Source organism: Lasiosphaeria miniovina (genome assembly GCF_030549165.1).
Source record: "Lasiosphaeria miniovina strain SMH2392-1A chromosome Unknown B0T26scaffold_2, whole genome shotgun sequence".
Classification (NCBI taxonomy): Eukaryota; Fungi; Ascomycota; class Sordariomycetes; order Sordariales; family Lasiosphaeriaceae; genus Lasiosphaeria; species Lasiosphaeria miniovina.
This window is the reverse complement of record NW_026848221.1, coordinates 3,047,703-3,071,507: the sequence shown is the minus strand read 5'-3', so window position 1 is coordinate 3,071,507 and position 23,805 is coordinate 3,047,703. Positions and strand designations below refer to the sequence as shown.

The window sequence follows — 23,805 nt, the reverse complement described above, 5'->3', positions numbered from 1 at the left end:
TGCTAGCTCGGCGACGTTGGGCCGCGGGGGCGCGCTGTTGCTGCTGTCGGGTAGCTCGGCTATAGGTGGTGGTCCGTGGCTGGGAGGCGGCGTGCTTGCTGCGCTCGATCGCGCCTACCTAACTGCGTTAGGGTCGTAAATTTTAATGCGCAAAAGCTAATCTACGAGATACCCGTTCAAGTTGCAACCTGGAAAGTCTGGAGCAAGTGGAAATCGAGTCCTTACAGAAGAAGCCCAAGGCGGCGCCCACTCGCTCAACGAGCCGTGCCGCGGGCAGGGGACGAAGCCGAGGACCTTCCCGACCGGGGAGCCGTGAACCGAGCCGCCTACAGAGCCGCACGCGCCAACTCAGTCGTTTCTTGCACCTGCGGCGGGGGAATTTTTGTGTGGGCTGGAGACCAATAAGTCCCGATCATAGGCTATGGTCACAACACGCACGGTATCGGGCCGCTGTGTGGGCGCGGAAGGGCAGCGTGTCCGTGATGCTCTGTGTACTCGATGATATAAATGAATGGATTCCGATTCCATAGAGCGGCGCAACAGGTCGAAACGGGCTAGAAGGAGGCTGGATGGTATTGGTGCGCGATGAGGTGAGAAGAATTTAGAACGGGAATAGAGAAGGACTTGTCCGGCCAGTTGTAGCTCCACTAAGCTCGGCACCTTGCACCCGTGTCCAGCACTCGTCTTCCCCGCCAGTCCCACGCTTCAAGTGTTCCCTTATTGCAAACTGCGCAGTCGTGTCGTTAGTTAGGAACACGTCTCCGTTTTCTTCTTGCTGCTGCCCCTGTACATCAACACCTAAGGTCCAGGAGAAAAACAGTTGGCGGGGAAAGGGGGGGGGGAGGGGGTAAAGGGGATCACTATATTTTCTACTTGCTTTGTACATGCCCCTGAAAGCCGCTGTACCTACTAAATCCGTTGATCTGCACTTACGAAAACCTCTGACCTCGCTTCTGCCAAGCCCCAAGATGTTAACAAATCAGCCGCTGCCCTGCTGCGTCCTCGGCAAATGGCGTGCCGAGGGCGATACCGGGGGACGTGATATGAGTTGAGCCGGTCCACGATGCTTCGACGGAGCGGCTGCGCTCGTCTGTTTCCTCTCGTGTCACGCAGGCTCGCCTAGCGTGCCTATTCGCCACCTCACAGCCGCGAGAGCGAGGCAAGTTCACGATCATCAAAGGGAGGTCGAGAGCGAAGTCGAAGAGGTTGAGTCGTTGAAGGTGGCGTTGTTGTGGGTCTTACCCTACCTTTCTTCGCTAATGCACCGCCGCTGCCTGGTGGTTCCCGGTGGCGCCCACCTGCTGGCCTTCGGGCAGTTGATTCACCGCTCGCGCATCACTCCTACGCATCGTACAACGAAGTCAGCCTCATCGACCGCCGAGACCAAAATCGTCCTTCGTACCGGGGCAGCAGCGACCGAGCCAGACGTGGAGCTCCCGTCGCGTCTCGGCTTCAGGGCGTTAGCGCGGGGCTAGAACCTAGAAAGCAGGCGCGGCACCTTACCATTAATCTTCCCTTCGATCCGATCCAGGATCCGCCGTATCTCGACGTGCAACGTGTGATCTACTCCGTATCCCAGGGCACCAAGTCATGTAGTCCCTGCACCAGCTTCTCGAAGAGCTCGACCTGTTCCGTGCGTCTCGCTGGTCTGGAACCTGGAGAACCAATAAGGTAGTTCCCGTGCCATTCGTCAGGGCTCATCACCCAAAGTTGGAGCTGCAATAGGGCGTAGCACGTACCCCGCGTGCCTTTTGAGTCGAGCTATTCAACTATTACACTATAGCTGCCCAAGCCATTGTAGATTCCCAAGTCCGATATACCTTACGGTCTAAGACAGAGTAATGCCAATTAATCCTAACGCTAAGTAATAAAACGCGGCGTGCGCAAATACGATAATGGCAGTGACATATAACTCGGCCTGTTAGAGTTGTTACTACATCTGTACATCGCACTTCTCAAGCTGACAACGGCGCTCGCTTTCCAGTAGAGACTTCCTTCAGAATCTCTCATCTCGCCGCCAGTCAGACGGCCAGCCCTGTCCACATTATGCACTGGCTGGTTCGTTGCCGCCGCCTCGAGCCTTGGCGCCGAGGTGAATTGAATCCCGCCTTAGCACCGGCTCGAACACGAAGTCGAAGCTGCACACAGAAGCTGCACACACCGTGTGGGCAAGGCACAGCTGGCGTACAAGAGCATGGTTGCAAAAAGGCTCGGCAGCATATCACCCGAGACCCACCCCAGTGTCCCGAGCTCAAATGCCGGCCGGGTTGCAATGGGATGCTGGGCGGCTCTCGTATCTGCCGCGCTGCGCCGCCTGCGAGTGCCGCGCTGCGCCGCATTGTCTCGGGTGTTGGATCTCGGTTCTGGATCTCGGTTCTGGATCTCGGTTCTGGTTCTCGGGAGGATGATATGAGAGTGGCGTTTGCGGCAGAGCGCGAGGCGAGTGAGACAAGACAAGACAAGAAGACATTTGGATCCGTCTGATCTTCCTCCTCCCCTCCCGCCACCTTGGCACTTATCTAAAGTTATCTGTGGACCCTGGTTCTGAGAGTCCGATTTCGGTCCTGGGGTTTCAAACTGACATCATAGGACCGGCCCGCAGATAAGGGTTCAGACAAGCAAGCCACTGTTTCGTTTCTCGAAAGGAGGCGTGTGCAGGGAGTGTAGTCGAGTGATGGGAGACTTGTTGTCATCTGCCGCCTGGAATTGACCCACATTACATGCCCAGGTCAACCCCACTTCAAATGCCTATTTTTCCTCCCTTTCTTACACCCGGAATGCCCTCTAATCGCGGCATTCCTTGAGCAGACAATTCAATGCTCAGTTAACCGAAATCACGTGCAACACCATCCCAACTCGCGAACCTAATCACACTCATCCCCGCTTTGCAGGCCAAAGATAAGGCCCAGATTGATAAGTTGTCTTGAGGCGCAGAACTGTCTATCAATTAGAAATCACGGAGATTAAGACTTAATTTTTGACTGTTGTGCCTGGCATTTGGTGAAAGGAAGGAATCGCGAATGTGAAGCAGCTCGCCGCCAACAGCCGATCCTCAGCCAGCTCTCACGGCCCACTCAAATCCTGCTCGGGATGGCCGAGGTTAAGGTGCCATCCCATGGGCCAAAGGTCTTGGCCGCCAAGGTTCTGGAAGGAAAACCACGCCATCGGATCGCGCTCGTAAGCCAATCCGTCGACAGCTAGGGAAGCTAGATCTTCAGGGCCAAGGGGCCCATGTTTAGAGTGCTGACCACGCTGAATCCTGGATGGCGACAGTAGGACGGGGGCGCAGCTAGCTTAGGTTTTGCGTGGCACGGTTTTGCGTATCACGCAAGGGTGCAAGATGCCGCCAACGCCCGATCGCCAAGGGATTTGAACTTCATTCCAGATCCAAGAGATCGGGATCACAAGAAACGAAGAGAAAGGGCAGATCCAAGATCTTATATATTAATTAAATTAGTAATGAAAGCGGCAAATGCCAAAGGTATCATTGACAGATGAAGATTATTTCTTTAGATAGTATCTACTCCAAAGCGCTCCACCGTGACCATCGTATTCCGTGTCATCGTGAGATTAAACGGCCTTCTCGGGATCAGCGCCCTTGAGGCTAGTCGCATCTCCAGAGCTGCCAGGAGTGGCGAGAGTAACGATATCGTTGACGTGACGGCTAAGCTCCACGTAGTCGTAGGCAAATTCTCCGAGCTGGGCATCGTCGAGACCAAGCTCCTCCTCCTCGGCCGACACGCGCAGAGATAGGCCCGGGACGAGGTTCAGGAGGAAAAGAATGACACAGGTCATGACGAACGAGTAGGAGAAGCCCGCAACGCTGTCGGCGAGCTGGAAGCCGAGCTGGATGTAGTTCTGGTTGACCCAGCCACCCGCAATCACAGTCGCTCCATCGAGATGGGCAATGTAGTTACTGTCGTATACGTTAGCAAGACGTCACAATAAGAGGCAAAGGTTCCACATACGCAGCGAAGAGACCGGTGAGCAGGTTGCCAATGATGCCACCAACACCGTGCTCAGCGAAGATATCGATAGCATCGTCAACCCCGATAATGAACTTGAGCTTGGTTGCAAAATTGCATCCGGCGCCGCCGACAATGCCGAAGATGACAGCCGACCAAGGCGGGACAAAGCCGGAGGCCGGGGTGATGGCAACGAGACCAGAAATGACGCCCGAGCAGAAACCGACAGTGCTCCACTTCTTCTCCAGACGGTAATCAAGCAGGCACCAGGTGAATCCACCAACACAAGCAGCGATCTGGGAAACCAGGCAGGCCATGACAGCGCGCAGGTTGCCAGCGAGAGCACTGCCACCGTTGAAGCCGAACCAACCGACCCAGAGGAAGACCGTGCCGAGGACGACGTGGGTGACGTTGTGGGGGCGGTACGGCAGACCGTTGACTTTGTTATAGCCAGTCCGCTTTCCAAGCATCAGCGAGTAGGCGAGCGCGGCAGCACCGGAGCTGATGTGAACGGGCGTGCCACCAGCGAAGTCGAGGCCACCCATGATGAACGACCATCCCTTAGGGTTCCATGTCCAGTAGGCAATCGGGTCGTAGACAATGGTCGTCCAGATGAAGATGAAGACGAGGCAGGGGAGCATGCGACCACGATCGGCAGCGGCGCCAATGGCGAGTGCGGGGCTAATGCATGTCAGAACTGTGCAACTCGAGGTTTTTTTTTTTTTTTTTTTTTTTAGCCGGGATGCACGTACGTAATGGCCGCGAACATGCCCTGGTAAAGGCAGAACAGAACGTCAGGGACACGCGAGCCACCGACACTGGGCTGGGCGAGCACATCCTTGAGGCCGAAGTTGGAAAGATCGCCGATGTAAGGGTTGTTGCTGCTGTGGGAGAAAGCCAGCGAGTAGCCCCAGAAGAACCACTGGAAAAACACGACTGCGATTGACATCAAAGACAGCCAAATGAGTGCGAGGGCCGACTTGCGGCGCGCCAATCCACTGTAGAAGAAGCCGACACCGGGCACCATGAGCAGCACGAGGGCCGACGAGGTCATGATCCACGCCAAATCTCCAGCCTATCAGGACACGCAAGTTAGTTTGCGACAAGATGCGATGCGCTCTGGCGCGCTGAAGGAAGGGCGGGCGGGCCAGCGCGTACCGCGTAGTAGATGTTGAGGTCCTCGTTGAGCGAGTCACCACCGGCGTCGGCGACGCCAGCGGTGCCCTCGTAGACGACGGGAGTACCAGTCGACATGGTCAAGGCAGGTTCGCGCAGCGATCTGGACAGGATTCGGTGTCGTGTTGCGTGCCTCGGCGTGAGACAAGAAATGGCTGAACCAAGGTTGACAAGGTAAACGAAAAAGAAAAACAGGTCCGTTTGATGGGGGATCGGCACGGTAAAATACCTTGGGCCTGCAGTTCCCGAGAGCTTCGAGCCGGTCTGCAACGCTGCATACGGAATAGCATTGGCAGCAGCCGATAACACAACTCTGCTATCACCAAGGTGTGGAGGCGACTCTCTGCCCTTTCGGGCCCCCTTCGCAAGCCTGCCAAGACCTCATGTCAAGGGAATTGTGGACCCCCCGAGATAAGGGATCCCTGGGCGCTCAGGGAAGCGGTGGGGGTGCAGGCGTGGGTCATCAACCCGCTTTGATCCGGGCACCAGAAATGCCAGACGAAACCCCTCCCCCCAGGCTCTCCCCAACTTGGCGCCTTGGCGAACTGCGGCCGGCCTGCCTGCCTGCTATCGACTTGTTGGAATTATGGAGCCGTCGGGTGGGGAGCACGGCTATGCGCCAGCAAGGCGCTGCGTCCCAGATCGCCCGCCCGATGGTTGATGATTCTGCTGTCGTCTGGGTTGGATCACAAACTCTGAACCTCCGAGAGGCGGAGTCGTGTTGGAGTCGGTCGCACAGAAGGCAGAAGGGTCAAGAGGAGACAGACGGACAGCCAGGCCAGGCACTTGCAGCCAGGTGCAGCTGATGTGGGGAAATGAGACAGGCGGCCAATGATGGTACGAGCGCAATCCGCAGCCTCAGGACTTTGGCTCCACGGCCCCGAAAGCTCACAGCACCAGCCGTCAAGTCAACGGCATCAGACGCGCCTAGGGAGTCGACGGGCTGCGATTAGAAAGAAAAACTCGAAATCCATCTCCCCTCTCTGGCCCTAATAGAAATCCGACCAGACACTAAGCTTTTTTGCGCCGTCCTGTCCCGCCTGCAGTGGCAGTCGACCCAGACGATGGGGTCCTGCAGGGTTGCCTGCAGTCCCCATTTGTCTCTGCGGGTTCGCCGACGAAATTAATTAATATTCCAATTGTTAAGTTCCCCGCGAACTTGGGCTTGGGCTTTGGCAAGAATGATCCGGGACTGCGGCAGTGTGACCACCACTTCAGAGCACCTTCCAGTGCGACCTGACTCTGGCCCGATGCTTCCCAAACTGGCTGCAAGGGGGGGCACCTGCACCGCGGTTGCTTTGCCTTGCCAGTACCGAGACGGGCAAGGTCGGCCTGCACGAAGAAAACACATCATGTTGCCCGGAGGGCCGGAGGGACAAATTGTTTCACTCTGCAGACACCATCGAATTTCTTGAGCTTGGCTGCGTCTCGCCCGATCTGCCTCGCGCCCGTCGCCCAAAAGGGGAAACCTCACTATGGAATAATCGGACAACACCTGATCGAGTCTCGTGAATACGGTTGGCTCGCGGGTATCTAAACTCCAGAGCCTCGCAGGCCGGCTGCCGCAATCGGCTCGTACTTCGTAAACCAGAAGCTTCGTGCAAGCCACAAACGCAGGCCAAGGTCCGCAGGCTCAGCTCAACCGCTCCCTGTGGTGAAATGCGTTAGCGCCCGGAATCCCTAGAAAAGCCCGTATTATTATATTCCCCTCTTGCTTGTTCGGTAATTCCTGATCCCAACCCTGATTGTAGACAGCAAATAGTTGGGCTCCAATGGGTGCGAAATCGGCCTCAGCGCAAAAGGCAATGCGCTTCCTCGACATTACGAGATTCCATCTTGTGTTGCTCTTATCGGGTCCACAGCACCATTCAGTGGAGTGTGGCCATAGCGTTCCTGACGCGTCCGCTAAAGGCTAGTGAGAGTTTGCTGTGGTGCCCCACCATTTAACATTGGAACATGGAATCTTTGCGACACCAACCGCGCAGCGCGTCTCGAGATCAGGTGCCAGATTGTGCACCTCGTCGTATAGGGTAGTGCTACACTGATGCGACAGCCCCTCGCTAACGGAGGGCGCAGAGTGGTCAAAAACTGCAATTAATTGAACCAGCAACCTCCCCAAACTTCAACGACGGCAAGCAGGAAGGCATGACAGTTCGATGTCTGTCGCAGCTCTGGGCCATCATTGGTGCTTACATCTTCTTATCTCTGGGCAAAGTGGAGAATACCCTTGGCGAACGTCTTGGCGCCGCTAACATTGAGCCACCGGATCGGGTTACGGATACTCCACTTTCTCTTTGAACAAAACTGGGAAGACAGAAAGACAAAGCTCGCGTGTAAAAAGTGCAACTTTCGGCTTCATTGAGAGCCCATCAGAGCGTGTGCGGTTCACATGTCGTTGAACTTGAAGATCAGATAACCCCGCGACCCCTTTTAGAAGGAGAGGCTGGTTAGGCGACGTCGCTGAAAGCAAGGCGTTGTCGAGGCAAACGGACAGCAAGGGCCCCTCATCTTCAGCCCCGCATCAGGCAACCCATCGGAACGAAGCTCTTCCCTTTTGTTGCGCGCGCACACACGCACACACACTACACACGCGCAGACGCCGTGATACGCAACCATCAGGTAAAATCGAAATCAGGCGAGGGTATATTGTAGAGCGTGTAATACGCTACACTCCATCTTGGACGCCACTACCATCTCCGTGCATGCCGCACCCAATGAGGCCGCCCAATCGAGCTCAGCGTCGAAGAGCTGAAACCTGAGCTAGCGGACGCTCCAGCTCTTCTTACTGGTTGGACCGCCGCCATCCCGCCATTCCCTTGGTCAAACATCTTGGTCTTGCCTTGTTCCGCAGAGCGGAAGCAGGGCGACGATTCGCTCACCCTTATCTGTCGAACCAAGTCATCCAAGTCCATACCGAAAATCACAGCACCCCCAGCGGGCTCCCCACCCTTCGATCTTCTAGAAGAATTCCACGCACGAACATGCAGACGCCGTGAGCGCGCGTTAGCGCCTTTGCCCTGGGGTCCCGCCTTGGCGCCAGCTTGGCCAATGCTTGTTTCTCGTGTGCTCATCTTAGCGATAAGGAAGAGGGAAAAAAGACGCAAAGTTCCAGTCTGTGTCTGTTTTATTGGCAATCAAGCAGGGGCTGGCGATCGCCGTGAGCGCGCCCCGCAGAGGCGAGTTGTTGTCTTTCCCCCAGTCCCGTTATTTTCCCTTTTTTACACATCCCTCCGTGGGTAAGGGCGACGATCAGGGTCTCGTGCTCTATCTCATGGGTCAGGTCGGGTCAACTCCCCCCTATTCACGGCGCAGTGCAGCCTGGGAACCCGGCCACGGAGGGGCCGCCAGGTTTCTGGATCCGAACGTGGGGGAAAATACGCGACGTGCAGGCTCCGTGTCGATCCGTGGCCTTGTCAGGCCTCGCCCCGAATCCGGCCGCCTGGTGGCGTGCTGCGCCGTTCCAGGCCCCGGGTTTAGCAGAGCCTAGGCCACACCTACAGCCACATCTGCCACACTCACTCACCCTCACGCCCACACTCTTTCTCACATGCTTGAAAGTGGGCACACCACACTAGTACCGTCTTCTGTATGCTGCAAAGTTAACAACTATCACGCATAATTGCACCCGTTTGTGCTTTGGCGGATAAAATCCCCGATTGGGTAAGCCTGAGCCACAAAATACGACAGCTTGTGCTTCCGAGTTGTAGACTGCGTTATTGTTGGCCTGGACTCTTTGAGTCAAAGACGCGTCTCGGTCTAGACCAGCAGTTACGCCAAAGAACAAGAAAATCCAGCATCCATGGTAGCCCGACTCTGGTGTCGATTCCAAGACAATTGTGCTTCGTCTTTGTTCTCTCCACGATCCAGACATCCTCTTTGCTTGACATGCGACATGTGTCACAATACCATTCTGAGTATTGTTTTAGACACGTAGCCAATTAATTATTACCCTTCTTAACTAACTGTAATTAGACCTAACATTTAGCCTTGGTATTCCCAAACTCGTCGTCAATGTTGTGGTGAATGACGATAGACCGCACCTTTGCGGTCCAGTTGAGCGGTCCAGTTGAGCGGTCCAGTTGAGCGAGGTCTGTACGCTGGGAAAGGTGTGCATGCCATCTCGGATATATATATATATATATAGCAATCGGCATATAAGGCTGGATAAAATGACAGCTCAGCTCGCCACAGGTAATTACAAGTGCTAGCCGGGTCATGTTGTGGAACGCATCTCTGGCAACGTAGCATCTCGTGGCGTCGTCCCCCCAAGCTGAAGTTTTCCCCTCTTTTGTGCAATTTACCATCGTTTTATTAGAGGCCATAAAGACCATGAGAAATTGAGTTGAGTCGGTCGTCGGTCAAACCTGAGCTCTTCAAAGAGTGGTTCTACTGTGCCTCCGGATAGCCCAGCCATTAGGTATGGTCCCTACCACTACTTCTCAAACGTAATTATACTCCATTATCGCGCACCCGCATTCAAAATAATGGACGATCCCGTCTTCAACATCCCAGACCTCACTGCGTCAGGCCGCATCAGGCAGCTGTTTGCGAACGCAAATCTCGATGCTGCAGATTTACACCACGGAGCTCTCCCGGCCGACATCCGGGCAGCGCCAAACGTGGTCGAAGACGGGTGAATACAAGTCTATTTACTCGTTTACTTAACCCGTTACCCGACTCAGTGACCATCTTGGTGACAAATAGATGCTGATGGTGTGAAAAGAACATTGATCTTCAAGCTCATCCAGCAGAACAAGGACCTTTACAATAAGTTCCTCAACAATCGTTTCTGCAAGGGAATGGCCTACGGCACGCTTCCATCGTCCACGTACGACGAGTTTGCCAAGGTGCATTTCTAGAGCACTAGGAACTAACCCTTGATAAACGCGCAAAAACACTGACAGACCACCCCCTGTCAACAGCAAGACTACCTGTACCTGCTAGACGACGTCAAGTTCAAGGCGCTGCGCTTCTCCAAGCTCAACTCGCGCACGTCGTTCAGCTTCCTGCAGGTGCAGGCCGACAAGATTGCCAGCGCGGTCAAGTACGCGGGCGAGTGGAAGCAGACGTGCATCGACGACCTCGGCATCCCGCCGGCCGCCATGGGGGACATCGAGCCCAGCGCGGCAGAGATCGGCTACGCCAGCTTCCTGCGCAGCGAGACGGCGCTCGACGACTACCTGAGCCTCTACATCATCACCATTCCGTGCGTCTACGTGAGTGGCGGCTCCTTTGGCTGCATTGTTACGGGGATATTCTTTGCTAAGTCGTTGCTTCTCAGGGTTGGGGGCAAATCGCCAAGATGCTGGACCAAGACCCAAAGACAGACAAGAGTTCGTGACTTCATTTCATACTAATAATCACGACTCCTTTGCCGATTTCACGTGACGTGACCAATTTTTACGACAACAGGCTCGTCCTTCTACAAGACGTGGATCCAGCCCAACCTCGACGAGCAGTACGGAAAGCAGCTCTCTCGTAAGTCCTGGCTCCGTTTCCAACAACGGCAACAGCTAACAATTGCAAACCAAAACAAGAATTCATCGAAGCCAACCGGCCGCTCTACGCCTCGACCGTCAACGACGTCGAGTGGAACGACCTGTTCCGTACCGCGCTCAAGTTCGAGATTGGTCTCTTTGACAGCGTGCTCGCGCAAGCTCCGGGGTCGTGATTTCCCTCTTTCCCGTTTCTTACTTCTCACTTCCTCCCCTGGGCAGGTAACCAGGCAACTTTCTAGCCGTCCAAGGCCAGGCTGCAGCAATATCCGAAGACTTTATGAATACTACACAGCCAACGTTGAAAGAGTCTTTTGCTCCATAGTCCGCCACTGAATCAACTCTTTAATTACCGTACCTACTTACATGGGTATCCGTAGGTAACCAGAAAAAGACATTGCCTCCACTAAAAAAACATCCAATCGCGTCCCGTCGTCAGTACAGAGAGAGCGGAATGACCAGCTGAAACACCCCCACCCACCATCCCCAATGATGCATCTTCATATTCGAATTCCAGGCCTTTGCGTGCGTGAAAATGGAAAAGGCGTGCACAACATACATACACTCTCCATAATAGCACTGGGTAGTAAGAAGTATGGATGCATGCGCTGTACTCCGTACGCTGTCTGCATTGGCCAGCGGAGAACCCGGTCGAATTAACCCTTGCGCAAACAAGACGAGACCTGAGCTGAGTTGGCTGCGTATTTTCCCCAGGGGGGGAGGGGGAGGGGGGCTAGTGCGGTATTTCCGAACAAGCCGACCTGTAATCAGCCTTGTTTGCTTTAGGTGTCTAATTACCTTGGTTCTACAGAGGGCGTAGCGCGTAATTCAGGACGTGGTGGTGGTGGGGGACAGCCATGCCGGAAGTCGGCATGGGCTGACTGAGACGTGGGGGTCTTTCTTTCTCTCGTCGGCGTCAGAGGCCCGTCTCCTGCAAAAGGGGGTTGACTTGGCAGATTCGAATTATCGATTCGGGGTCAACTAGAGGCGCCATTATTCGCTGCATCTGCACTCCTGCAGGCAATGTTGGCTGCCGGCTAGCAAGGTCGCGAATCCTGTCAAGCTGCACAGCTCCCTAGTCCCTACCGGGGATGCCGAGGCGGCCCGTTGATAGGACAAAACAATAATCAGTCTTATTGCTACCTGGTCACTAAGTATGTAATCAATCCATGGTTCCCGCATCCTTCTCCTTTTCCGTCTTTCTCCGGACTCCTGACCTTGTTTCCCTCGCCAACTCCTGAATCAAGATGGCGACGATATCGAAGCTCCGTCTACGCAGGACTCTTTGCGCTCTTGTCTAGGCAAACTCACTGCCCGTGTTTGTTAGCCAGAAGTGCACAGAGAGGTGAAGGAAACTCCCTTTGTTGTGTGCCAGCGTGTGTCAAGGGCGGGTACACTCACGATGTCGATCCACCGCGCCATCCATTTTTCCACGGTCGATTTGGCTTCGTCTACTAGCCCGAGTTCTCAACCTGCTGTCAGCAAGAGCCGTAGCTCGCTCGACTAGTCGTTCGGACTCACCGAGCAGAAGCTGAACGCTACCCCGGATGCCAGATTCGAGCGCTGACGCGATCTACGCGTGTGTCAGGCTCGTATGCTCGCCGACAAAGATCATCTTCCCACCATGTCAGCAAGACTCCGACGGCTTCCTCATCCATGACAACTAGACTCAGGGGGACGCACATTGTTGTGGGTTTTAAAGTACTCGGGCAGGTATATCTGGTGCTGTCGGACAGTTGGGTCTGCCCAGCTTGCGCCCTCCAGAGGGTCCAGACAGCCGCAGACACGACTGAACTTCCCTGTATATTGTCGCCTTGCCACGTCGCCGTGGATCTTGATCATGGCGTCCAGCACGTACTGGACGTGATCGCGTTCGCTGACTGATGCCCATTTGTCGCCCCAGCCGGGCTCAGAGATGTACGAGGCCAAGAGCGCGCCGCGCCCCGTGCCGTTCAAGTTATAAGAAGGGTAGCAGATGTTGCCAATCCCGGGGAACATTTCGCGGCCGGCAGCACGGCAAGTTCCGTAGATTGGCTCGGAGAGGTGCTCCCAGAACCGAGTTTCGAACTCGAGGGCGACCTTGCAGGCAGAGGCATATGGCAGACGCGTGATCGCGTCCTGCATTGTCGTACTGAGGCCGGATATGCTCCAGTTCTTCATGGCCGAGAAGGGCACAGCCAACATGACATAGTCGTGGGTCGAGTTGATCCAAGGGTCCGCGTCTGCGCCCGGGAACTGGAGAGTGACCTTGTTTGAGTCTGGGGAGTACTAGGCCCTCTCAACGCGGCGGTTCAATGTCGTCGCCTTGTCGACGAGAGGCCCAAAGGAAAGCGGGAGCCGGTCTAACCCTGCGCAGTCACCACTGATTAACTAAATGTTCAGGCTGAAGGGGTAGGAGGTGATCGTCATACCGCCATCCACGGTCCTCCACGTTGTGGCGTTTGCGTACATGCCCTCGTAGAGCTAGCCATTGATTCAAGATCAGACACGGTCCGATGCCAGACGGGGAGGAAGACCTTCAGACGGTGCACTGACCTTGTCCCAAAATGAAGAGGCCCCTTTTCCGACGAACTCGGGGTTTGTGCTGTTTGACCTCGCCGTGATATAGTTCGCCATGAAGGCATATTCGCTAGACGGAAGCGTCCTGTTAGTCTGCCTGTTTGTCATGTTCGACTAATGCCCCCACCACTAACCTCCACTGTTGTATATCCCCCAGACCGTTGTCTACACACACGACGTGCGCAAGGGCGGTCAGCAATCGGCGCTCCAAGTTGGGCTTCTCGGCCAGGGGGGCTCAGCCTTCGCGCTAGTGTCCGTTTTAACTCACCGAGCCACTTGCGATGCGCCCTGAACATATTTCTGGCCATCTCCACGCAAAAGTCTTTACACGGAAGCGCCTTGTTCACCTTGTTGAAGAGCTCTCTTGTCGACGGATCGGGGAGCCTGTGCGACTGCAGAAAGGGCCTCACGCTACCATTGCCTCCAGTCCGGAGGCTCCCTTCGCTGGGGTACCACCCGTCGTCCCTGTCGCTCGAATCGTACCAGGGGATGAAGTCCACGCTGAGATTTCTGTCGTGGTTGTTGATTCTATTCATCTCGTCGGCAAGCTGGAAGACGAGCTGGTGGTCTGACACGTTGTGGGTTTCGTTGTTGACCGTAAGCGTCGTGGGGAAACGCATGGGGCCCATCTCCTGGTAGCTGTAGTCGAACGGCCCGCCGCTCAGGTACACTGTCTGCACGCGGCCACCCAGGCGGCTCCCGGCTTCGATGATGCTCACGTTTGTCATTCCTTGCTGTGTCAGACAGAGAAAGGCCATGAGCCCAGACATTCCGGCGCCAACGATGGCAATGTTCTTGCGCTTGGCGGCTGCAGCGTCCACGGAGACCGTCTCTGAATTTTTCAGCAACTCGACGCCTTCAAACCAGGGGCCCCAAACATCGACACCCGTAGAATTGTCCATGTAGATGTTGTGGGGGCTGTCGTCACGCTTAGGAAGCCTGGACCTCCGCCTCGAGTGGCGCCGCCGGTCCATCGTTTGCAAGTCCACGTGCTGTTCTCGACTGCGACCGAGCAGAAGGCCGGTCGAACTGCCCCATGCCGAGATGCAGCCTCCAGAGTATGCATCTTCGGGAATTACCCAGACGACTCGATCATGCGACGAGCTGATCGTCTGGCCTATGGCGTGGTGGGAGCCGCTGGCTCGTGCTAGAGAATCGCAGGAGCCGTATATGAGGTCGATAGATTCACGGATGGGCGTGAGGAAATCGAGGTGGACGTTGGATAGGCGAGAATCGAGAGATGTTCTTGTTTGGATTTTCAAGGGCGGCGACGGCGAACCCTGGGCAGTCGACGCTAGCAAGGCCATACCAGCTGCTGGGAGCACCTTCATGGCCGGCGGAAATTGGGAGGAAGAGGTTGTGTTTGACTGAGAGTAGGCTTGGAGCTTAACGAGCGCCTTCGGCGGCGACGGCGATGGCGACAGCGATGGCGACGACAACAAGGATGGAAGATGATGATTGCAAGTGCTGGTTATTTATGCGTGGTAATGATGTGGCCTTGGGCTCTGCTGCGTCGAGCAACCGCGGAACCGTGCATCGAGTGTGGGAGAGTGGCGCGACAGTTGCAAGACCATGATGCTGCATTAGGATTTGGCTCGGGATTTCTGGCCAGTGCATCGTGGCGAGGTCAGTCGACAGTGGTGTGTCTTCAAGCGTCAGTTCTTTCCGCTCCCAGAGCCCCAGAGCAGAATGGGCGGTTTCAACGTGCAGTTTGATTGCTCCTTCCGGACTCCGAAGTGCTCTGGCTCGGGTGCAGGTGGTTTGCTTAGGCAGTGCCTTCTTCGAGCCCCGGGTAGGTCAAACCCACCAAACAATTACGCAGCTGTCCTCCGCTTGAAAAGTTGATTACCTGCTTCGTTTGCGGTATCAGCAGCGCGATACGTGCAGTGGAGACGAGGGTATCGACACTACTCTGTATCAGCTATTCCCCATCAAATGTTACATCGCCTCATTGGGGATCCATACCTAACTGCAAGACTGCAAATTCCACAGCACCAATGTCTCCACGGCACCAATGTCTCCGCTATTGCACAGCCTCCCGTTCATGATGAGCCATCCAAATCGGGGCTAAAAGTGCGCTTATCTCAACTTCTCTTCCGTTCTCCACCGCGAGCTGTCTGTCGATATCATACATGGATGACATCATACCGTGAGCGGGGACTTCTGCTAGAATCACATCGTTAACAACTAATCGATATGGGCAAAAGCCTACCGGCTGGTCTGCTCAGCTGCGTGTGCTGGGCTGTGGGGCGAGGTGACTCCAATTAACCCCCTGTTGACACGGAAAAGGGCACCATCAACATGGGTAGCAAGTAAACACCGACCTGGGTCGCGCAGAGCTGTACGGGTTTGCGCACGATGGTAAATAGCTGCGCAATACTACTGATCCAGTTGTTCCGGGCTCGGATTTGATTAGTTACGACGAAAAAAAGACGGACAGCAAGAGAATCCGCCCGGTCGGTTTCTGGCCCAGTTTGGTGGACGGTGTGTTTGATTACGCCTTGATCGAGATAGATATTTGGCAATTTACTCAAGAGAGAAAAAGAGAAAGAGAGTGTGCTAAATTGAGCATTAGGCTACGCATTATTTGGTGATTCTCCCAACATAGCCAGCCCAATGCCCTGGCGAGTGGCTTCGTTGAAACTACTGTTGATCATCGGGCACGATGCACACTGAAGGTTCTGGGCACATAACACGATCCACCCTCTTTCTGGAGTTTATTAGACAAGCGACAAGAGACCGCTTGGTACATTCTATTGACTTGCGAAATGGTAGTCTTTGAGAGACGGAAGGTTATGAGTCTTTCTTATGTAATTACGGAAGGTTATGAGTCTTTCTTATGTGATTACGGAAGGTTATGAGTCTTTCTTATGTGATTACGGAAGGTTATGAGTCTTTCTTATGTGATTACGGAAGTTTATGAGTCTTTCTTATGTGATTAATATAACGTCTTTGGCCGTTTGAACTGTTGATATATTGCCACTCCGCTTTAGTAACCAGCCGTTAGATCAATCGTTTACTATAAATCAACCCCGGCGTCTGTGCATGTCTTGTTACCCATTGAAGTCTTCCTCCGTCTCGCTTCACACGCCGACCTGCACGACTCTCGAGACCCGAGGCTCTAGCGTGGGAGCAGTCTGCTTCTTGGCCCAGCTCAGCCGTCGGTGGCCACTGCCAGACCATGGTTGCGATTGATTCGCAGCCGCCAAGGGCGCCGTCTCCACAATATCCTATCAGGCTCTGAACATGCACTTGTGCTCCGCCACGTCCGAAACGCCCACCAGAACCCGTATGCATGTATATAATTATGGGGTTGTTGCCCCTCATTGCTGCCGGGGTCCGAGAAAGCCTGTCCGGGTCTCCTTGGCTGTCGGTGTTTGAGAGGAGCAGACAATTTGTTGTCGTGCGGAGAATATCCGGATCCGGCGTGTCAGACTGATAATCGCTCACCTATTAGTTCTAGTCCGGCAGCAATATCCGTGTGCTACCTAATCGTATAAACCAGGCGGTTCTGGAAAGCCCATGGAAGGGCGTGCGTGCTGTGGTCCCAAGTGCATCAGGCTTCCGTTATGCCTAGTTGCATCCTTGTTCGCTCTTGACTCATGTGCATCGAGTGCTCCGAGCAGGGGGGTGCGCGACTCTGAACGCACTGTCAGTTGGATGGGGAGTCTGCCATGATGTGTACCAGACAAAAGGGGCAGCAGATATCGTAAAACCAAAGACGATCTGAACTGGCTGACTAGTGCCGCCTTGCCTCCCTCTTGTTGCTTGTTTATTATTGTTTTGTTTTGATTCCGAACTCTCCCAGAATCCTTGCCAGGCTGGCAGCGGTCCTTGACTCCGTTGACGGCGCGCCGAGCTTGATGCGGACGGATTGGTGGGTGCAAGGCAGACACGGCAAACACACACACACCCACGGCCAATGGCGGCCCATGAGTGGTCCAAAACGGCGCGGGTGCTTTGGAGGGGGGTAACGCATGCACGCCGCAGCTTGCGTCGGGGTTTGGCAAGCGCCGATTCGGTTACTCAAGCGGGCCACCAGCGAGCGAGGCTTGTTTGGTTGTTGCACAAGAGACGAGAGACAGAAGGGGAGCGAGAGGGGGTGCTATACCGGCCACACCACATCGTGCGCGCGTGAGCGTGCTGCTTCGCAATCAGTCGATCAGCCAGTCGGGCACACCCTCCGCCGCCCACCAATAGCCAAGGTAGTCTTGTGCCTCGTGCAGCAGGTGCAGGACTCTGCAGGCAGGCAGACAGGCCTGCAGCTAAGGACTGAAGCATCGTGGTAAGGCGTGCTTCCGGCGGAGGTCGGCCAAGGAGCCTCATTTAGAACGTCGCCCCAAACATGCAACCGCACGCCGTCGTCTGCTCTCATCCGACGCCGTCTCCGCCCCCAGCCTCAACGGGCTCCGGCGCCGAATTCTAAACTCGCTCCCCGCCTCGTTCCCTTCTGTCTCTGGCCGCTGTCTCTTGCCGTTGCCGCGTGGTCTTATCGTGCATCCATCGTGCGCCGAGCCGTCCGTCGCTGCCGGCTCTTGTCTTATCGTCCGCCCGCCCGTTCCCCGACTTCCGAGGCCGGGGTGCGGCCCTCCCGTCACCGTGTTGCCGTCGCGCAGCCGTCCGTCTTCGGTCGCAGTCGCTTTGATTGTCTGCGCCTCCTGTCAACGTCGACGCGCGCTTGTCGTGCACACGCCGCGACCGAGGGCGAGGAAGCCGGAGCTAGCAGGAGAGGAAGCGGGAATCTCTCGGGTCGTTGGTTGCACATGGAACGCCTTTGCACAATACTGGTGGCGTCACAGCCAGCAGAAGAGCGGCACATCTAAGGTTTGGCGACGAGGCATTTACCGCGGCGAAAAGCGAGCACTCGGCGAGTCCACCGGCAAGGTACAACGAAGTTATTAATCAAAGCGAAAAGCTTATATTGGGGCTTGCTCTGCTGCTTTATCTTTGTGTGCTGCTTCGGTGGGTCTGGAGCCCAGGCTGGACGGTCAATTTCCTCTTCTTGTTGAACGGTCGACTTCCCTCTGCTTGTTGGACAGCAAACGGCGGTCGGTATCGGCAACAGTTTTATTTGGGAACTCGAGCGGGTACCGGAGTGCACCGAACGACATAAACAAAGGGCAGTGAGTGATGAAAGGTACGTGTGTCCATCCACATGCTGCTTCTAGGGATTGCATCCTCAGTCCGATGCAAGGGGCCGACGAGGGCAAGAGATGGCGATGTTGGGTGGTTGCATCGCTGGCTGCTGAAGGATTCTAGTCGGGTCTGCTGTTAGGTTTGGTGCTTAAGCATGCTTGCCCTGGTTGCTTCTCGAAGCAAGCATTGGAAGCATGGAACCGGAATTGGAGGGACGTCTGGGCCTTCCATTCCTGGCCTGGCCTGACCTGAACTGACCTTGCCTTACCTTAATTCCTTCCTCTCCCGCCGCTGACGCACCACTACTTTCTCTTAGACATAAATCAAGAACCAGCAACAGACTCTGCTTCCTTTCAGGCCGACCGCAGGAGGCCCATTACCAGGATGGCGCCCCTGATGGCCAAGTTCGAGGAGATGCTGCACAAGTTGAATGTCAAGCTGCGGCACTCGAAGGGCTCGAAGTCAGGCCTAGGAAGTCCAGGTCCAGGTCCAGGCCTAGACGGCACAGGCGGAAGCCAGCAATCTCTGCAGACTAGTACGGCCGCTTCTACTTCGATTTACAGGACCCACCCTTTCATCTCTCCAACCTCTAGTCAACCGAACTTTTCCACGTCCACCCTTTCAAGCCCGCCTCCACTCCCTCTCCAAACCCTAACTGCGCAACTAGACCCCTCAGAACCTCCAGACCCTCCCGAACTCTCGCAACCTGCACATCTCCAGGTCGCACAGCAGGCCTTTAGGGTTCGATTCGGTCTTTCCCTCCCTTCCAGGAAATCCAAAGCCAGAAAGAGGAAGTCGTCGCCGCATCTCGTCGTTTTGACAACTTCCACGGTGACCCAAGCGTCCATTTCGAGTAGCGCCAGCGCAGGCAACCTGCAGCCCTCTCCCGGGGACAGCGGTAATAATCTCGGAAGTCAAAACCTTGCTGCCGGTGTGTTAATCAGTTATCTTTTCCACCCCTCTGCCCTCTTTGCTCTCCATCCCTCCACCCCTCCACACGCTATCGGCAAGCCGCAAGCCACCGGCGTCTCGTTTTCCCTCACACCGTTCAGTCTCGACCCTCGCCAAAAAAAAAATGAAAAAAAATTGAATGAAAAAAAAACATGAAGGCAGCTGCATGTGCGCAAGCGCTAACGGCCGTCTCCCCTAGATCTCGCGGATACGTGCGGCTCATCGACTTTGACCCAAGGTCACACCCCGGCAACCTCGCCGCTCTCTCTCGCGCCAGCCGAGCCAATGGAGCCAAACCTGGCTACGGGTCTGCCCAAAGGGAGCGCCCGGGGCTCAAAGGCGAGCTGCTTCACTGGGCAGCCATTGAGCGCCATCTGGAATCCCGAATCGGGCAAGCCGCTGCCTTTGGGCACCGATACCGACCTTGAGGCCTATAGCCACTTTCTCGCCGGTGCGGCCTGCAGCAAGTGCGATGCCGATGTCTCCCCACAGGTGCGAGATTTTGTTGGCCGTACCAAGGTCATGATGAGGGATGGTAAGCCGACTTTATTTCCGACGATACCTTGTTCTTGTTTTTCGTGCTTTTCCTCATCCTCTGCCTCCTTCCATTTCAGCAGAAGGCAGCGCCCCTCGTTCACCTTTCACACGACCTTTCTGTTCACTCTCACCACACACCGCAGCATATTACTCTTGTCTGCGTTTCTTGTCCATACCCAGGGTTTCCGTCTTGCACTCTCGTCCACCTGTTCTAGCTCTGCGAGACTCTCCTTCATCATGACGATCGGAAATTGAATATATCCGCTTCATTATGATCATTATGTCATCGCAATTCTCCCTGTCTCGTTTGAAATATTCATCAGCACTTTTCGTTCTACCCCTGGTTCGGACAGATTCCGTGATGCGGTTTCTTTGCTTCCATCACCTTCGTCTCGGGCACTGCTAACACACCCTCGCCCTATAGGCATTGTTAGTCCATGGGTCCGGTGCTCCAGCTGCAAGTTTATGTGCTGCATCAGCTGCGGCGCCGGCGATAAGACGATCCGCAGTCTTGGTTGCTCGGCGTCTGCAAATTCGACGCACAAGATCACCTGGTGCTGCGATGACGGCCGCCTGTTCCTCGTCTGGACTCTCCTATGCGGCACAACCGAAATTAAGAAGCCTGGCCTGGCCTTGGAAGTTGATCCAAGCTCGTCGAGTAAGCCATCAACCTCAGTCAAGGACAGGCTGCGATCTCGTACCGGGGTGGCCAAGGTTAACGGCTCGGACAACAACCCCATCCCCAGCTCCCCAAAAGTGCTCAAGATGCCGACGCTGCCAATGATTCCAACGAACTTGGGAGCCGACGGTAATCTACTCCCTCTGTCACCAGGAACCGGGTATGGCGGTAACAGCGACATTCTCCCTCCGTTAACGATTGGGGTTCTACCATCAGCCAAGAGCTTACTGGCAACATCATCCAAGGAGGATCCCAAGCTGAGCGACGAGATGAAGGTCTTGCGAGACTATATGACGTGCCTCTGTCATGTCCTGCCGAGAGATGAGCGAGTCCAACGCAGGGCCTGGGAATTTGACGACCACCATCACCCCCTCGTCTCGGCCATGATTGTGCGGAGCCCACTCCTGCCTAAGATGTGCGAGCTGTTGCGCAACGACTCGATTGAAGAAATCGGGAAGCAGCCCGATGTGTACAGCGCCATGATCGGCTTGATTGATGTCGTGGGGTCTCATCCTTCCACAGCTCCCCTCCTGTATCAAGACCGTTTCTTCTACTCGCCGGAAAAGCAACTCGGCCCTGTCACCATCTGGCCTACGCCGACCCGCCGCTTCCTCCGCAGCCATGCCGCAGCTGGCAAGGATAACACTGGCCAGCCCATCATCACCATCCTGGAAAAGCTGGCCATACCGTGCCGCTTTTTCAGGGACACGGCCGCAGTGAACATGAAAGAATTCAACGCCCAGCAAGACCAGCGCCTCATCAAGGTAACGGCGCGCGTCTGCGCCGTGGCCGAGTCCCAGGCTCTCGCGCGGCCGACCTATGCGCCGGCGGTGGAGAAGGCGCTGCCACTGCCATCGGCACAGCGCCAAGCACAGGACGAGATCGAGCGCTTCCACCGGTCGCATTGTGTTGGCGAGATAGCCGACGAGAAGATTGTTGGATGCAGCCACTTCTACCACGAGGCCAACAAGATGGACCCGGGCAAGATGCCCAAGGGCCGCATGAAGAAGCTGGTCGCCCAGCTGGCCTCGCTGCAGACGGACCTGCCTAAGGGTATCTACGTCCGCCACGGCAGCTCGCGGCTCGACGTCATGCGTATCATTGTCACGGGCCCGGCCGACACCCCATACGAGCTCGGCCTCTTTGAGTTTGATTTGTTCTGCAACCAGAACTTCCCCGTACACCCCCCCAAGATGCACTTTCGGACGACTGGGCGCGGGAGAGTCGCGTTTAATCCAAACCTCTATACGAATGGCAAAGGTATGTCTTTCTCCGTGGTGTCAAGTTCCTATCTGACCGAACCGTGTCTAATGCTAATACTACTCGCAGTTTGTTTCTCACTTCTGGGCACGTGGAACGGCCCGACATGGCAGCCAGAACGCTCCACCTTATTGCAGCTCTTGGTGTCCATACAGGGTAAGTCTCGGTTTATTCCCCCACAATCCTCTCCCGCCCGTGCATTCACAAGACCAGAAAACTAACACTGCATCGTCACAGCCATGATATTCACCGCAGAACCGTGGTACAACGAGCCTGGCCGCGAGAAGCTGATGGACAAGGTCAGCTCCGATACCTACAACCGCCTCATCGAGAAGAACACGGCCGAGTACGCCATGACGGCCTGGCTGGACAACCGCCTGACCCCTCTCGACCCCATCACACCCGCCGCGCCGACCACAGGCCCAGACCCGGGCGAAGGCGAACAGAGCATCCCCTCCAACACCGAGCCTGATTCGCACGTCACGATCAGCCACGGGGCGAAGCTCGGACTCAACGCCCACCACCAGCTGCTAGCCTCTGAGCCATCGGGGTCGACCCCGTGGGGTGTCATGCCGAAAGCCGTCGCGGCCAAGAAGACGGAGGAGAAGCGTAAGGTGCAGAAGCAAATGCAGAAGTACCCCATGGACAAGGAGCCTGAGCCGCGGTCCGAGGAACTGCGCAGCCGCTGCCTGCGCGAACAATCGGGCGACGACGAGATCTGGGGCTCCGTCATTCGCCACCACTTCTGGGTCCACGCGCCCCATATCATGGCCCTGCTCTCCGCGCGTGCCTCCCTGTCCCGAGTGGACGAGAGGCTCCGCGCCGGCATGGACCTCATCCTCACGGGGCGTGGTTTCTTGCCCCCTCCCGCACCGGTGGCCCTTGCCTCGGGAGGACACAATAGCTACTGATAGAGAGCATTAGGTAGTCGGTAGGTGGTTGCGCCTTGGGAAGTGTTTGGGCTGGGGATGGTTTTTCTTTTTCTTTTTTTGTTGTGGCCTTTATTAATCGGGAAAGCGGTCATGTTCAGGGGGGGGATAGCCAATCCCCCCTTTTACGTCTCTCGCTCGTTGCTTGCGCCAGCACTTTGCCGCATTCGCCTTACCGCCTCTGAGGCTTATTTCAATTCTTTGATTTTTTTAATATTTTGTGCTAGCTGTAGAATTCAACCAGCCCCAGCGTTGCTAAACTTGTTCCAATGGTGACTCGTGAATTTGGAACCAAAATGCCTCATTGTTTGTGTGCGAGGCCTCGGCGTTAATTGAGTAGGTCTTAGACTTTTAATAAAATGCCTTCACTATTCTATAGGCGGTCCTACATATTTACTATTAGTTAAAAGCCTTGTATCTTTTAGCAAGGCTTTGAATTTTCAAGAAGCCTTAGCTTTCAAGAGGATTAATTACCTAGCTTAGCTGGTATCGTGTTTTCTTACTTGAACATAACATTGTAAAGCATAAACTGAAAGACGTCTAAAGGCTGACCCACAATTAATTCTAGTGTAGTAGGAAATTTGGTGTATTTAAGGTAGGTAGGTCCCTGACCAGTGCACCAATCCTCGGCCGCCAGAGGCGGCAACCACGAGCTGGACACCAACCATCTCATTTTCCACCGACTCTCGATTCTGGTCACTCGCTTCACCTCGTCGATTGAATCTCTCCGCCTAGGCCCCAAAAGGAATCCCCGCCCAAAAGAAATCACCCACCTAAAAGAAATCACCCGCCCAAAAGGAATCGCCCGCCCCAAGACCGACCCAACAACGACAACAAAAGTTACCGCCCTAAAAATCGGGCTGACTATCGTCCGACGAAGAGGGTCGAAATCGGGGCTCCTGAGGAGCCTAAGACCTTGAGAAGCGTCTTACTGAGCACAAAGCAAAATCACCCTTACCAGCGTCGCCCTTACCAACGTCGCCCTTACCAAAGCCGCTACAGCGGATGGAGGAATCCCAACCGAAGGGGACTTCGGTCACCGCTGACCAAGATGTGAGTCCGCTTTCCTTTCTAACAACTAAAGATAGCCCACTCCTCAAAGAAAAACGAGCCCCGAC

General features: G+C 55.3%; 4 protein-coding genes across 4 annotated transcripts; 2 read left to right on the top strand and 2 right to left on the bottom strand.

Annotated features, from left to right (window-relative positions):
• Positions 1-3,143: 3,143 nt before the first annotated feature.
• B0T26DRAFT_141253 (ammonium transporter AmtB-like domain-containing protein) lies at positions 3,144-5,234 on the bottom strand. Its single transcript, XM_060433400.1, has 3 exons — positions 4,718-5,234; positions 3,969-4,646; positions 3,144-3,916 (listed from the first exon to the last, which is right to left on the bottom strand). The coding sequence occupies exons 1-3, from the start codon at positions 5,017-5,019 to the stop codon at positions 3,571-3,573; spliced, it is 1,326 nt and encodes a 441-aa protein (XP_060300481.1). The 5' UTR covers positions 5,020-5,234; the 3' UTR covers positions 3,144-3,570.
• Positions 5,235-9,625: 4,391 nt separating this feature from the next.
• Positions 9,626-10,812, top strand: B0T26DRAFT_868878 (uncharacterized protein; the record flags this gene model as incomplete). Its single annotated transcript, XM_060447878.1, has 6 exons — positions 9,626-9,774; positions 9,865-9,988; positions 10,064-10,357; positions 10,423-10,474; positions 10,554-10,619; positions 10,679-10,812. The coding sequence occupies 6 exons, from the start codon at positions 9,626-9,628 to the stop codon at positions 10,810-10,812; spliced, it is 819 nt and encodes a 272-aa protein (XP_060300480.1).
• Positions 10,813-12,209: 1,397 nt separating this feature from the next.
• Positions 12,210-14,526, bottom strand: B0T26DRAFT_747936 (flavin-containing amine oxidoreductase-domain containing protein; the record flags this gene model as incomplete). The annotated part of the gene is made up of 6 exons (XM_060444899.1): positions 12,210-12,251; positions 12,320-12,894; positions 13,048-13,099; positions 13,172-13,265; positions 13,330-13,360; positions 13,464-14,526. 6 exons carry the CDS (start codon positions 14,524-14,526, stop codon positions 12,210-12,212), a joined length of 1,857 nt encoding a protein of 618 aa, XP_060300479.1.
• Positions 14,527-18,645: 4,119 nt separating this feature from the next.
• B0T26DRAFT_695193 (uncharacterized protein) lies at positions 18,646-22,947 on the top strand. Its single transcript, XM_060441283.1, has 6 exons — positions 18,646-18,866; positions 18,999-19,262; positions 19,482-19,817; positions 20,244-21,758; positions 21,828-21,914; positions 21,996-22,947. The coding sequence occupies exons 1-6, from the start codon at positions 18,716-18,718 to the stop codon at positions 22,667-22,669; spliced, it is 3,027 nt and encodes a 1,008-aa protein (XP_060300478.1). The 5' UTR covers positions 18,646-18,715; the 3' UTR covers positions 22,670-22,947.
• The last annotated feature ends 858 nt before the right edge of the window (positions 22,948-23,805 follow it).

Bases quoted from the DNA above. Each gene is read 5' to 3' on its own strand.
- B0T26DRAFT_695193 (XM_060441283.1), top strand. From the start codon at position 18,716: ATGGCGCCCCTGATGGCCAAGTTCGAGGAGATGCTGCACAAGTTGAAT. The intron at 18,867-18,998 runs GTACGGCCGCTT...CTGCGCAACTAG, and splicing joins CCAGCAATCTCTGCAGACTA to ACCCCTCAGAACCTCCAGAC. The intron at 19,263-19,481 runs GTGTGTTAATCA...CGTCTCCCCTAG, and splicing joins AAGTCAAAACCTTGCTGCCG to ATCTCGCGGATACGTGCGGC.
- B0T26DRAFT_141253 (XM_060433400.1), bottom strand. From the start codon at position 5,019: ATGACCTCGTCGGCCCTCGTGCTGCTCATGGTGCCCGGTGTCGGCTTC. The intron at 4,647-4,717 runs GTACGTGCATCC...GACATGCATTAG, and splicing joins GGCATGTTCGCGGCCATTAC to CCCCGCACTCGCCATTGGCG. The intron at 3,917-3,968 runs GTATGTGGAACC...CGTATACGACAG, and splicing joins CTCACCGGTCTCTTCGCTGC to TAACTACATTGCCCATCTCG.